At 44.9% G+C, this 13332-nt stretch overlaps 1 protein-coding gene across 4 annotated transcripts in view; it reads left to right on the top strand.

Moving 5' to 3' along the window:
* The window catches only part of enox2 (ecto-NOX disulfide-thiol exchanger 2), a 286837-nt gene extending 273709 nt beyond the window's left edge, over positions 1 to 13128 (top strand). For 2 of the 4 annotated variants that reach the window (XM_084150596.1, XM_084150597.1), the window contains 5 exons: positions 1447 to 1503; positions 1769 to 1825; positions 2348 to 2456; positions 4804 to 4889; positions 12175 to 13128. In XM_084150596.1, coding sequence (XP_084006722.1) covers positions 1447 to 1503; positions 1769 to 1825; positions 2348 to 2456; positions 4804 to 4889; positions 12175 to 12306 — 441 coding nt within the window. In that variant the 3' untranslated portion in view covers positions 12307 to 13128. The remainder of the gene's footprint in view (positions 1 to 1446; positions 1504 to 1768; positions 1826 to 2347; positions 2457 to 4803; positions 4890 to 12174) is intronic. The other 2 variants (XR_014610462.1, XM_084150598.1) reach the window with 2 other exon arrangements.
* The last annotated feature ends 204 nt before the right edge of the window (positions 13129 to 13332 follow it).

Here is a 13332-nt window from a genome sequence, read left to right as displayed (position 1 = left end):
TTGTGTTGCTCATGGGATAACGTTGGCTGAGCAGGATTCCAGAGGGAGGGTTGACAAGAGCATGAGCTTCCTGTTCAATCAGCTATTTAATCAGATAAAGAGAATACTGATATGAGAGTCAAATGGTGCGTGCTCCATATTTGATTGTATGTTTTCCGATCTAGACAAATGTTCTCTTCTCTGCCTCCCGTCGGCGCTTGGCTAGTTGTTTCATTGACTTTGGTGAATTAGTCATTCTAGACCTGGTGGCTGGGTAATATATATTAATTAAAATCATAGAAAGTGACAGAGTTGTCAATATCTGGTTTAATGGTGATGCCATAGATTAGAATGCCACTAGGTGATCCATGGGAAATATATAGAGATGATCCCCTTCCAGTGATCCATGGGTAATATGGTAATTAAAGCATGTTTACACACAGAGATGAACCCCTTCCAGTGATTCATGGGTAATATGGTAATTAAAGCATGCATACATGCATACATTAACCCCTTCCAATGATCCATGGGTAATATGGTAATTAAAGCATGTATACACACAGAGATGGCTCACTGGAGACTCATTAACAGAAGATAGAAGTCTATTTGAGGAAGGCGTTACTCTCTAGATTTGTGGCCATTGTGGAATGATAGTGTGTGTTGCCAACTTGTTAACCCCAGAGCCCAATTCACTGTCCAAGTTGTCACCAAGCATTATGTATTCTAGCTTTTTCGGTTACTGTACCACCAACTGAATTTTGCTCTGCCCGGAGTACCCCTGGAGTACCCCCTCATGTGCATTTTACCAGTAAGCCTATGGTCTCATGAGTCTTCTCAAGTACCCCCTGTGGATAGGCCAAGTACCCCTAGGACCCCTGGTTGGGAACCACTGTTCTAGAGCAGGTCGTTCTATTAACAGACAATCTCATCACCAGAAGAATACACTCTATTCTCTGTGTCCCTTCATCTAGAACCACTGAATCGGGCTTCATTACATTGACATTTACGTCATTTAGCAGACGCTCTTATCCAGAGCGACTTACAATCTAGGACCACTGAATCAGGCTTCATCTAGGACCACTGAATCAGGCGTCATCTAGGACCACTGAATCAGGCTGTCTTAACCATTTTAATAGAAAACGGAGATAGACACCACTCACTGTGTGAATACCAGTCGTGAACAGAAGACATTTTGACATCCAATTATGTTTGGTTCTTACTCATGGAAAGAACACAGATTAATATGTACTGTATGTCTCTGCTCTATCTAATCTGATCTGATTCTATATCTTTTTGCACAATACAACATACCCCCTCAGACTATTCAGGGATTGTATATGTGATGTTGACCTCTCCCTTACAGTTTTTTATAGTGGTCTTACCTGAGGAGAAAGTGTGTCTGTATGTTTGCATGAGTGTGACATGTTTGTCAGTGACGGCTTTTCTAATTTTTATAATTGACTCTAGTTGGAGACATCACCGCGAGATGACAGAGGGAGCGAGGAGAGTGCTGATCAAGTCAATGTAAGTGGAAAATAGATTTGACCCTCTCCATCCCTCTCTCTCCCCCTCTGTTCCCCATCTTCCTTTCTCTGTTCCTCACTTTCTCTCATCTCCCAGATACATGACAGATCACCTAGTCGGCTCGGAGATTCGAACCAGCAACCTTCCGGTTACTGGCCCAATGCTCTTAACCGCTAGGCTACTTGCCGCCCCACACACGTGTGTTTAAATAAGAATGTGAATATTAGACAGTGACGGCTTTTCTCATTTTTATGATTGACTCTAGCTGGAGACATCACCGCGAGATGACAGAGGGAGCGAGGAGAGTGCTGATCAAGTCAATGTAAGTGGAAAAGAGATATGACCCTCTCCATCCCTCTCTCTCCCCCTCTATTCCCTGTCTCTGTTTCTCTGTTCCTCACTTTCTCTCCTCTTCCAGTGACATGACAGATCATTACAGACCAATCCAGTGCAGGATGACTTTATTTGTCGCAGGATAAATCAACCCGACACAACTGGATTAGGAAATCAAGCAGTGCCCACACACACTCTCTCACACCACACACCTCAGTCACACAGACACAAACACACATACCTGACCCTCCCTCCTCCAGCCTGTCAGAAGCCCACAGCAAACAACAGCTTCATCATTAGCATCGCTAACACTCTCTCTCGCTCTTCTCTGGTAGAACTATTGCTGTGGTCTCCACTCTGAAATATCTCCTGCCTTTGTCTCCCCTCTCTTCTTCCATCTGTCTGATATCAAAGTGGTGCGTTATCGGGGCTGCTATGCACTGATTGCTTGTGTGTGTGGGCAGGCGGGCGTCATCTACCAGTCTAAGTGTTTTCTCCTCTTGTCCTGTAGGAGGCGACAGCGTTAGAAGTGGTTTCCTGCAGTCAGGAGAAGGAGAGTCTGCCCCCAGAGAAGATTCCCTCCAGTCCTGTTTACTCTGAGAGAGAGGCCTTGCTAGTTGGTACGTTCACTTAAAATTACTATAACCTAACTTCCAACATTATTTTAATGTTATATTAACCTAACTATAGAGGAGAAGATCCAGTCCAGTCCACTCTGAGAGAGAGAGAGGCCCAGCTAGTCGGTACATTCACCTAACATGACTATAACGTTACTAGGCCTATAACATTAGTATAACGTTATGTTACCCTAACATTAGTATACAGGAGAAGATTCCCCCAAGTCTTGTCAACTCTGAGGGAGAAGCCCTGCTTGTTGTTACGTTCAGACATTACTGTAACATTACTACAACCTTACAACAACATTCGTACCTACAGAGGAGAACCTTCCCCTAGCGCTGTCCACTCTGGCAGAGAGGCTCTGCTTGTTGGTACATTTTTTGCTAATTAAACAGGTTATTTTTAGAGAAACTTTCATCATCCTCAATCATCAAGCAGGTTATTTGTGGAAAGTCTGGTTTTCCTCCCCAGTTTATTACCAGTTCTCTGGGCTGGTTCACACGTTTTAATTGGCTGGTTGACTGAGGCCTTCAGCACCTCTACTGTTTCTAATCACCACAGCCTTCTGGCACATTCTCCATTTCAGTGGAGGGTACTTTACACAGGGAATGGTTGGTCCTGGATCAAATAGATTTTATGAAAGTGATGTCTTGTGGAGTTACAAGGGAAAGGAATTGTGGAGTTACATTTAGGCCTATGCCAGATGGCAGGATACACACTACTGTCTGTTAGTGGGAGTTACGTGTCCTGTCCCACGGTGGTGTCATGCCAGAATGATCATAGGATTGGCTCAGAGGTAGTTATGTAGCCAATGGGGCGCTCCGCTCCCTCCCTCCATGCCGGCCCACTCTGACTGCTCAGCATAGACGGCTGCTGAGGATTCTGGGTCGTTCTCTCTGTCAAAATCACTTTACATGACGTTATGTCTGAAGATGAATTGAAGGGAGCACCACAGGGAAAAAGGGACATTGGCTACAAAGTGAACTCATTAAGAAAGTAAGGTCTGCATCCTACATTTACATTTTAGTAATTTAGCAGACACTCTTATCCAGAGCGACTTACAGTTTAGTGAGTGCATACATTTTCATACTGGCCCCCATGTGGGAAACGAACCCACAACCCTGGCGTTGCAAGCGCCATGCTCTACCAACTGAGCTACACGGGGCCACGTGTCTTCAACTGCTTTATCCCCCTCTAGAGCAGGGATTCCAACCTAGGGGTCACAATATGTATAAACCAATCTATAACGATGCTTAATGCTAGAAACAAGCAGTAAAATGCCTGAGGAAGACGCGACTCTGATGCATATGGGGATATAAATTGGACTTTGCTTTTTCCTCCAGTGTCTCATCTGGTTTATCAGTGTGTGTGTGTGTGTGTGTGTGTGTTTTCTGAGCTGGCTCCTCAGTGGACTATAAGATGTTATTACACAAGGGTTCAGGATTATAAGTAGTGGATGATCTGATCAATGAGTTGATAGCAGATGGTATTGTTGGAATTCATGCTGGTGGTGTGTGCGCACATGCATGTGAAGCCCCATGGTGCTCTGATCAGAGAAGCTTTCATGTAGAAAGCACATGCATGTGAAGCCCCATGGTGCTCTGATCAGAGAAGCTTTCATGTAGAAAGCACATGCATGTGAAGCCCCATGGTGCTCTGATCAGAGAAGCTTTCATGTAGAAAGCACATGCATGTGAAGCCCCATGGTGCTCTGATCAGAGAAGCTTTCATGTAGAAAGCACATGCATGTGAAGCCCCATGGTGCTCTGATCAGAGAAGCTTTAATGTAGAAAGCACATGCATGTGAAGCCCCATGGTGCTCTGATCAGAGAAGCTTTAATGTAGAAAGCACATGCATGTGAAGCCCCATGGTGCTCTGATCAGAGAAGCTTTCATGTAGAAAGCACATGCATGTGAAGCCCCATGGTGCTCTGATCAGAGAAGCTTTAATGTAGAAAGCACATGCATGTGAAGCCCCATGGTGCTCTGATCAGAGAAGCTTTAATGTAGAAAGAAGCGTCAAAGTCCTCATTAAACACTTCTCTTAATCTGGACGGTTCAAACACAAGAGTCTTCCACAGAGCTGGGAGTGCTTTGGGGAAGACGGACACACTTGAAGTCCAGACACATTTAATCAGTCAGACAACATGAGTTGACTAGTGGTCTGTTGAATGTGAGGTTCTCGTTGGCTTTCATTTTGATCAGATGGGTAAATCAACAGTCAGACGGAATTTAGGTGTTTGTACATATGATTGTAGGGTTGTAGTTATAGAGTATTAAACTACATGTTAATATGGTATGCCAGTTTGATTGACAGCTGTATTGATGTCCCTGTTTGTCCTTCCTCAGGGATCATCTCTACGTTCCTCCATGTCCACCCGTTTGGAGCCAGCATCGAGTACATCTGCTCTTATCTACAGCAGCTGGACTCCAAGGTACTGCTGGCACACTGTAACAGCTTTGACTTGAGGTTATTATTTGTTAGGGTTGCCAGGTAGGTCGTGCCTACCAGAGAAAATATTGATTTCTCCTTTTTGTTTGTGAGGGAATTAATCCGGTCTGGTCTGTCAAGTCTACACCAATACAAAAGACTCATGTAAAAGTCAGTATAGAAATACACTTTAAAAGATTGGAAATAACTTCAAAATGTTATTTTGCGTTGGTTGTATTACCAAAATAAATGATCACACACATAACGTCACAACACAATGATCTCTGGTTCCTCAAGTCCTGTACCTCGGGCCTAAAAAGGGTCCAGCTCAGTAAATGAGTTCAAGTGACCTTAGTCACGCAATGTTTGTCCGTTTTTTTTTAATTTTTAAATTGTACCTTTATTTAACTAGGCAAGTCAGTTAAGAACAAATTCTTATTTACAATGACGGCCTACACCGGCCAAACCCGGACGATACTGGGCCAATTGTGCGCCGCCCTATGGGACTCCCAATCACGGCCGGTTGTGATACAGCCTGGAATCGAATCAGGGGGTCTGTAGTGACGCCTCAAGCACTGAGATGCAGTGCCTTAGACCGCTGCGCCACTCGGGAGTTCATAAAGTGTAGCTTAACCCAAGTCTCAATCATACAATTAAAATCTCTAACTCTTTTACCCCACAACAATATCAGAACTCCCAGTAGTCTTCACCAACAACTGAACATATAACCTAACACGGTGTAAATCACGCTAAAACAAATGAAATTCCAGTTGGAAAAAGTTGTAGTCAGGCAGTCAGTCAATCCAATCCATCAACAGATCTCCAGCTGAGAGGTCACAGAGAACAGCGGAGACCAACTGAGATGTGTTGTCCAAAGGAAGAAATTAGTGGATCTGGTCCTGGTTAATCTTGAGACACGGCTACAAAGCACACAATACAACAAAACAAACGGAGTAAAGGAGCTTCGGAAACGAGGGTTCAACACTTCCTCATTCGCAACACCGTCGCAACCCTTTTTTTGCGCAGCTGATGCTGGTGCAGGCAGCTTCCCCCTAATGCAATTTGAATCATCCCCTTGTGACAGCAGAGCCCCATCGTGCAGCAAGGGTTTCCTCATGCAGCCAGGTCCTTCACATCTAATTTGATCCCACTGGTGCAGGCAGGGCCCTCATGATGCTGAGGCTCAGGTTAGAGTTGGGGTTAATGAAAAGACAAGCCCCACTCCCTCCACTCGGTGTAGCTACCATAGACATGAATAAAGGATATCTCTCTGTATCTCCCATAGCTACAGTACTATATACATGAATAAGGATATCTCTCTGTATCTCCCATAGCTACAGTACTATAGACATGAATATAGGATATCTCTCTGTATCTCCCATAGCTACAGTACTATAGACATGAATATAGGATATCTCTCTGTATCTCCCATAGCTACAGTACTATAGACATGAATATAGGATATCTCTCTGTATCTCCCATAGCAACATTACTATAGACATGAATATAGGATATCTCTCTGTATCTCCCATAGCTACAGTACTATAGACATGAATATAGGATATCTCTCTGTATCTCCCATAGCTACAGTACTATAGACATGAATATAGGATATCTCTCTGTATCTCCCATAGCTACAGTACTATTGACATGAATATAGGATATCTCTCTGTATCTCCCATAGCTACAGTACTATTGACATGAATATAGGATATCTCTCTGTATCTCCCATAGCTACAGTACTATAGACATGAATATAGGATATCTCTCTGTATCTCCCATAGCTACAGTACTATAGACATGAATATAGGATATCTCTCTGTATCTCCCATAGCAACATTACTATAGACATGAATATAGGATATCTCTCTGTATCTCCCATAGCTACAGTACTATAGACATGAATATAGGATATCTCTCTGTATCTCCCATAGCTACAGTACTATAGACATGAATATAGGATATCTCTCTGTATCTCCCAGTGCTACAGTACTATTGACATGAATATAGGATATCTCTCTGTATCTCCCATAGCTACAGTACTATTGACATGAATATAGGATATCTCTCTGTATCTCCCAGTGCTACAGTACTATAGATATGAATATAGGATATCTCTCTGTATCTCCCATAGCTACAGTACTATAGATATGAATATAGGATATCTCTCTGTATCTCCCATAGCAACATTACTATAGACATGAATATAGGATATCTCTCTGTATCTCCCATAGCTATAGTACTATAGACATGAATATAGGATATCTCTCTGTATCTCCCATAGCTATAGTACTATAGACATGAATATAGGATATCTCTCTGTATCTCCCATAGCTACAATACTATAGACATGCATAAGGATATCTCTGTATCTCCCATAGCTACAGTACTATAGACATGAATATAGGATATCTCTCTGTATCTCCCATAGCTACAGTACTATAGACATGAATATAGGATATCTCTCTGTATCTCCCATAGCTACAGTACTATAGACATGAATAAGGATATCTCTGTATCTCCCAGTGCTCTTGAGGAAGTGTCTGAGTGTGATATCCCTGGACACTGAGACCTGTTACATCTGGTTCCTTCCTGTCTCTCCCTGACGGAGCAGAGCGGTTTAATTTATTCTGACACTTCGCTATAACACCCGTCTCCTCAGGGGCCTTTCTGGGTTCTCAGCTCTCCTCTGCTCTCGACTGTCAGATTGATTCTGTTCTTTTCTCTCATCCACATATGACCACTACGCTCACTGCCACCTCCGCAAGGAGGCCTTCAGATATACTATATGGCCACTCTCACTGCCACCTCCGCAAGGAGGCCTTCAGATATACTATATGGCCACGCTCACTGCCACCTCCGCAAGGAGGCCTTCAGATATACTATATGGCCACGCTCACTGCCACCTCCGCAAGGAGGCCTTCAGATATACTATATGGCCACTCTCACTGCCACCTCTGCAAGGAGGCCTTCAGATATACTATATGGCCACTCTCACTGCCACCTCCGCAAGGAGGCCTTCAGATATACTATATGGCCACTCTCACTGCCACCTCCGCAAGGAGGCCTTCAGATATACTATATGGCCACTCTCACTGCCACCTCCGCAAGGAGGCCTTCAGATATACTATATGGCCACTCTCACTGCCACCTCCGCAAGGAGGCCTTCAGATATACTATATGGCCACTCTCACTGCCGACTTCCGCAAGGAGGCCTTCAGATATACTATATGGCCACTCTCACTGCCACCTCCGCAAGGAGGCCTTCAGATATACTATATGGCCACTCTCACTGCCACCTCCGCAAGGAGGCCTTCAGATATACTATATGGCCACTCTCACTGCCACCTCCGCAAGGAGGCCTTCAGATATACTATATGGCCACTCTCACTGCCACCTCCGCAAGGAGGCCTTCAGATATACTATATGGCCACTCTCACTGCCACCTCCGCAAGGAGGCCTTCAGATATACTATATGGCCACTCTCACTGCCACCTCCGCAAGGAGGCCTTCAGATATACTATATGGCCACTCTCACTGCCACCTCCGCAAGGAGGCCTTCAGATATACTATATGGCCACTCTCACTGCCACCTCCGCAAGGAGGCCTTCAGATATACTATATGGCCACTCTCACTGCCACCTCCGCAAGGAGGCCTTCAGATATACTATATGGCCACTCTCACTGCCACCTCCGCAAGGAGGCCTTCAGATATACTATATGGCCACTCTCACTGCCACCTCCGCAAGGAGGCCTTCAGATATACTATATGGCCACTCTCACTGCCACCTCCGCAAGGAGGCCTTCAGATATACTATATGGCCACTCTCACTGCCACCTCCGCAAGGAGGCCTTCAGATATACTATATGGCCACTCTCACTGCCACCTCTGCAAGGAGGCCTTCAGATATACTATATGGCCACTCTCACTGCCACCTCCGCAAGGAGGCCTTCAGATATACTATATGGCCACTCTCACTGCCACCTCTGCAAGGAGACCTTCAGATATACTATATGGCCACTCTCACTGCCACCTCCGCAAGGAGGCCTTCAGATATACTATATGGCCACTCTCACTGCCACCTCTGCAAGGAGACCTTCAGATATACTATATGGCCACTCTCACTGCCACCTCTGCAAGGAGGCCTTCAGATATACTATATGGCCACTCTCACTGCCACCTCCGCAAGGAGGCCTTCAGATATACTATATGGCCACTCTCACTGCCACCTCCGCAAGGAGGCCTTCAGATATACTATATGGCCCCTCTCACCTCCGCAAGGAGGCCTTCAGATATACTATATGGCCACTCTCACTGCCACCTCCGCAAGTAGGCCTTCAGATATACTATATGGCCACTCTCACTGCCACCTCCGCAAGGAGGCCTTCAGATATACTATATGGCCACTCTCACTGCCACCTCCGCAAGGAGGCCTTCAGATATACTATATGGCCCCTCTCACCTCCGCAAGGAGGCCTTCAGATATACTATATGGCCACTCTCACTGCCACCTCCGCAAGGAGGCCTTCAGATATACTATATGGCCCCTCTCACCTCCGCAAGGAGGCCTTCAGATATACTATATGGCCCCTCTCACCTCCGCAAGGAGGCCTTCAGATATACTATATGGCCACTCTCACTGCCACCTCTGCAAGGAGGCCTTCAGATATACTATATGGCCACTCTCACTGCCACCTCCGCAAGGAGGCCTTCAGATATACTATATGGCCACTCTCACTGCCACCTCCGCAAGGAGGCCTTCAGATATACTATATGGCCACTCTCACTGCCACCTCCGCAAGGAGGCCTTCAGATATACTATATGGCCCCTCTCACCTCCGCAAGGAGGCCTTCAGATATACTATATGGCCACTCTCACTGCCACCTCCGCAAGGAGGCCTTCAGATATACTATATGGCCACTCTCACTGCCACCTCCGCAAGGAGGCCTTCAGATATACTATATGGCCACTCTCACTGCCACCTCCATGATGAGGCCCTCAGACATGACTCCTCTGACTGCCACCTCCATGAGGAGGAGGCCCTCTTACAGTGAGGGAAAAAAGTATTTGATCCCCTGCTGATTTTGTTTTCCCACTGACAAAGAAATGATCAGTCTATAATTTTAATGGTAGGTTTATTTGAACAGTGAGAGACAGAATAACAACAAAAAAATCCAAAAAAACGCATGTCAAAAATGTTATAAATTGATTTGCATTTTAATGAGGGAAATAAGTATTTGACCCCCTCTCAGTCCGAAAGTTTTCTGGCTCCCAGGTGTATTTTATACAGGTAACGAGCTGAGATTAGGAGCACACTCTTAAAGGGAGTGCTCCTAATCTCAGCTTGTTACCTGTATAAAAGACACCTGTCCACAGAAGCAATCAATCAATCAGATTCCAAACTCCACCATGGCCAAGACCATAGAGCTCTCCAAGGATTTCAGGGACAAGATTGTAGACCTACACAAGGCTGGAATGGGCTACAAGACCATCGCCAAGCAGCTTGGTGAGAAGGTGACAACAGTTGGTGCGATTATTCGCAAATGGAAGAAACACAAAATAACTGTCAATCTCCCTCGGCCTGGGGCTCCATGCAAGATCTCACCTCGTGGAGTTCCAGTGATCATGAGAACTGTGAGGAATCAGCCCAGAACTACACGGGATGATCTTGTCAATGATCTCAAGGCAGCTGGGACCATAGTCACCAAGAAAACAATTGGTAACACACTACGCCGTGAAGGACTGAAATCCTGCAGCGCCCGCAAGGTCCCCCTGCTCAAGAAAGCACATATACAGGCCCGTCTGAAGCTTGCCAATGAACATCTGAATGATTCAGAGGAGAACTGGGTGAAAGTGTTGTGGTCAGATGAGACCAAAATGGAGCTCTTTGGCGTCAACTCAACTCGCCGTGTTTGGAGGAGGAGGAATGCTGCCTATGACCCCAAGAACACCATCCCCACCGTCAAACATGGAGATGGAAACATTATGCTTTGGGGGTGTTTTTCTGCTAAGGGGACAGGACAACTTCACCGCATCAAAGGGACGATGGACAGTGCCATGTACTGTCAAATCTTGGGTGAGAACCTCCTTCCCTCTGCCAGGGCATTGAAAATGGGTTGTGGATGGGTTTTCCAGCATGACAATGACCCAAAACACATGGCCAAGGCAACAAAGGAGTGGCTCAAGAAGAAGCACATTAAGGTCCTGGAGTGGCCTAGCCAGTCTCCAGACCTTAATCCCATAGAAAATCTGTGGAAGGAGCTGAAGGTTCGAGTTGCCAAGCGTCAGGCTCGAAACCTTAATGACTTGGAGAAGATCTGCAAAGAGGAGTGGGACAAAATCCCTCCTGAGATGTGTGCAAACCTGGTGGCCAACTACAAGAAACGTCTGACCTCTGTGATTGCCAACAAGGGTTTTGCCACCAAGTACTAAGTAATGTTTTGCAGAGGGGTCAAATACTTATTTCCCTCATTAAAGTGCAAATCAATTTATAACATTTTTGACATATGTTTTTCTGGATTTTTTTGTTGTTATTCTGTCTCTCACTGTTCAAACCTACCATTAAAATTATAGACTGATCATGTCTTTGTCAGTGGGCAAACGTACAAAATCAGCAGGGGATCAAATACTTTTTTCCCTCACTGTATATATTGTTTGACCACTCTCACCTCCAGCTCATTAAAACCTCTCTGCACTCATCAACAAACTGACTCATTCCTTTTCTCTCTGTTTGGGTTTTCCATTAAGGTCTGAGGGTGTGTTTGTTCCCACGCTGCCTCTCTGTAACACCACACAACAAGTCCACAGAGCTTTGTCAACAGTCCTGGCTGGATTCTCCACTAACAACATTACTCTCTACTTATCTACTGTGTCCATGATTCACTACTACATTGTTAATGATGATACACCATTGACATCTTCATGATAGTGTTTAATACATTCTGACAGGGTTTTACCCATCTGGTTCTTACAAGTGTTTTTTCTCTGTATAAAATGATAGTGCTTCCTGCTGTCATTGGTTTGTGTAATGTCACCTTTTTAAAGTTATGTTATATGCTAATGTGATGCTATTGCGTATGTAGGTGTGGTTTGTGATGAGTATTGTGTTGGTGTTGGCGTTTGTCACTCAGATCAGTTCTTCTGAGATGTGGGGCTCTTTGAGTCTGTAGGAGTGTTTATCAAATCTGTGTGTTACGTTTGTATTGTGATTGTATCTGTGGGTGTGTGTCAGTGTATGTATAAAATCTGTGTATTTACATTAAGTGTGTGTGTGTGTGTGTGTTTCAGATAAACACCGGACAGGTGGGGGCTCTACTGGGTCGGCTGCCCTGTACCTTCAGACAGGAGCTGACAGGGGTGGGCGCCAGCCTGGAGAAACGCTGGAAGTTCTGTGGTTTCGAGGGCATCAAGACCACATAGAGCATTACAGAGACACGGAGGACATCACAGGGACACAGAAGAAACAGCATAGAGATCTCACAGTCCTATGAGGATATTGTTTTATGGGGACCGGCACTGGTCCCTTGGCTGTTGCTAACCAGTCCCTGTGAGGGTTAACTGATCTTGATTTAGTCAGTTCTTAAGTGCTAGTTATAATGTAAACAGTTTGCTGGTCCCTGTCACAAATAAGGTTGAGAAACACTGGCATAGAACTTATGAGGACACAGAAGTAACAACATAGAACTCAGACTGTACTTCACATGGGCAGGCCGGACCGTTCTCAGAACCTCTAATTGGTTAACTCTGCTGTCACTCAACCAGGACTAATACCCAGGGAGGTTATCAGGGTCTGCTGAACATTTTCAACCTCCAACCCCTCTGGCCTCTCACTCTCTCTTTTCTTTCCTTGTTTGTACAATTCTGAGTAAAAATGGATATATTTCTTCATTTTCTGTAAAGGCTGTTAAAGGGATACTTCTGGATTTTGGCAATGAAGCCCTTTATCTACTTCCCCAGAGTCAGATGAACTTGTGGATATCATTTTCATGTCTCTGCGTGCAGTTTGAAGGAAGTTGCTAACTAGCATTAGTATGGGTATAGTATGGGTATCAAACTGCACGCAGAGACATAAAAATGGTATCCACAAGTTCATCTGACTCTGGGGAAGTAGATAAAGGGTTTCATTGCCAAAATCCAGAAGTATCCCTATAACAGTTGCATAGATTGATTTGTTTTCCTACTCTGTAAATGCTTGGATGATATTTTTAAATAAAAAATCAAAGCAATCTGAAGAATTGAGAATAGAGTTGTATTGAAAAGTTATTCTCGCTGGCACTTAGGTAGGCTGATTGTATGTGATGTGTGTAGATGCTGTATGTAGCATGAGTGGGAGGAAACTGCTAATCCAGTCAAGGATGGTCCCCAGCAACATGAGGAACCTTCAGCCTGCCAGGCGGCGGACATGAAGCCTCTGATAGGTACACACACATTCTCTCACTATCTCTC

Source organism: Coregonus lavaretus (assembly GCF_964263955.1).
Source record: "Coregonus lavaretus genome assembly, chromosome: 32".
NCBI classification, from domain to species: Eukaryota; Metazoa; Chordata; class Actinopteri; order Salmoniformes; family Salmonidae; genus Coregonus; species Coregonus lavaretus.
This window is presented reverse-complemented; position numbering and strand designations above follow the sequence as displayed.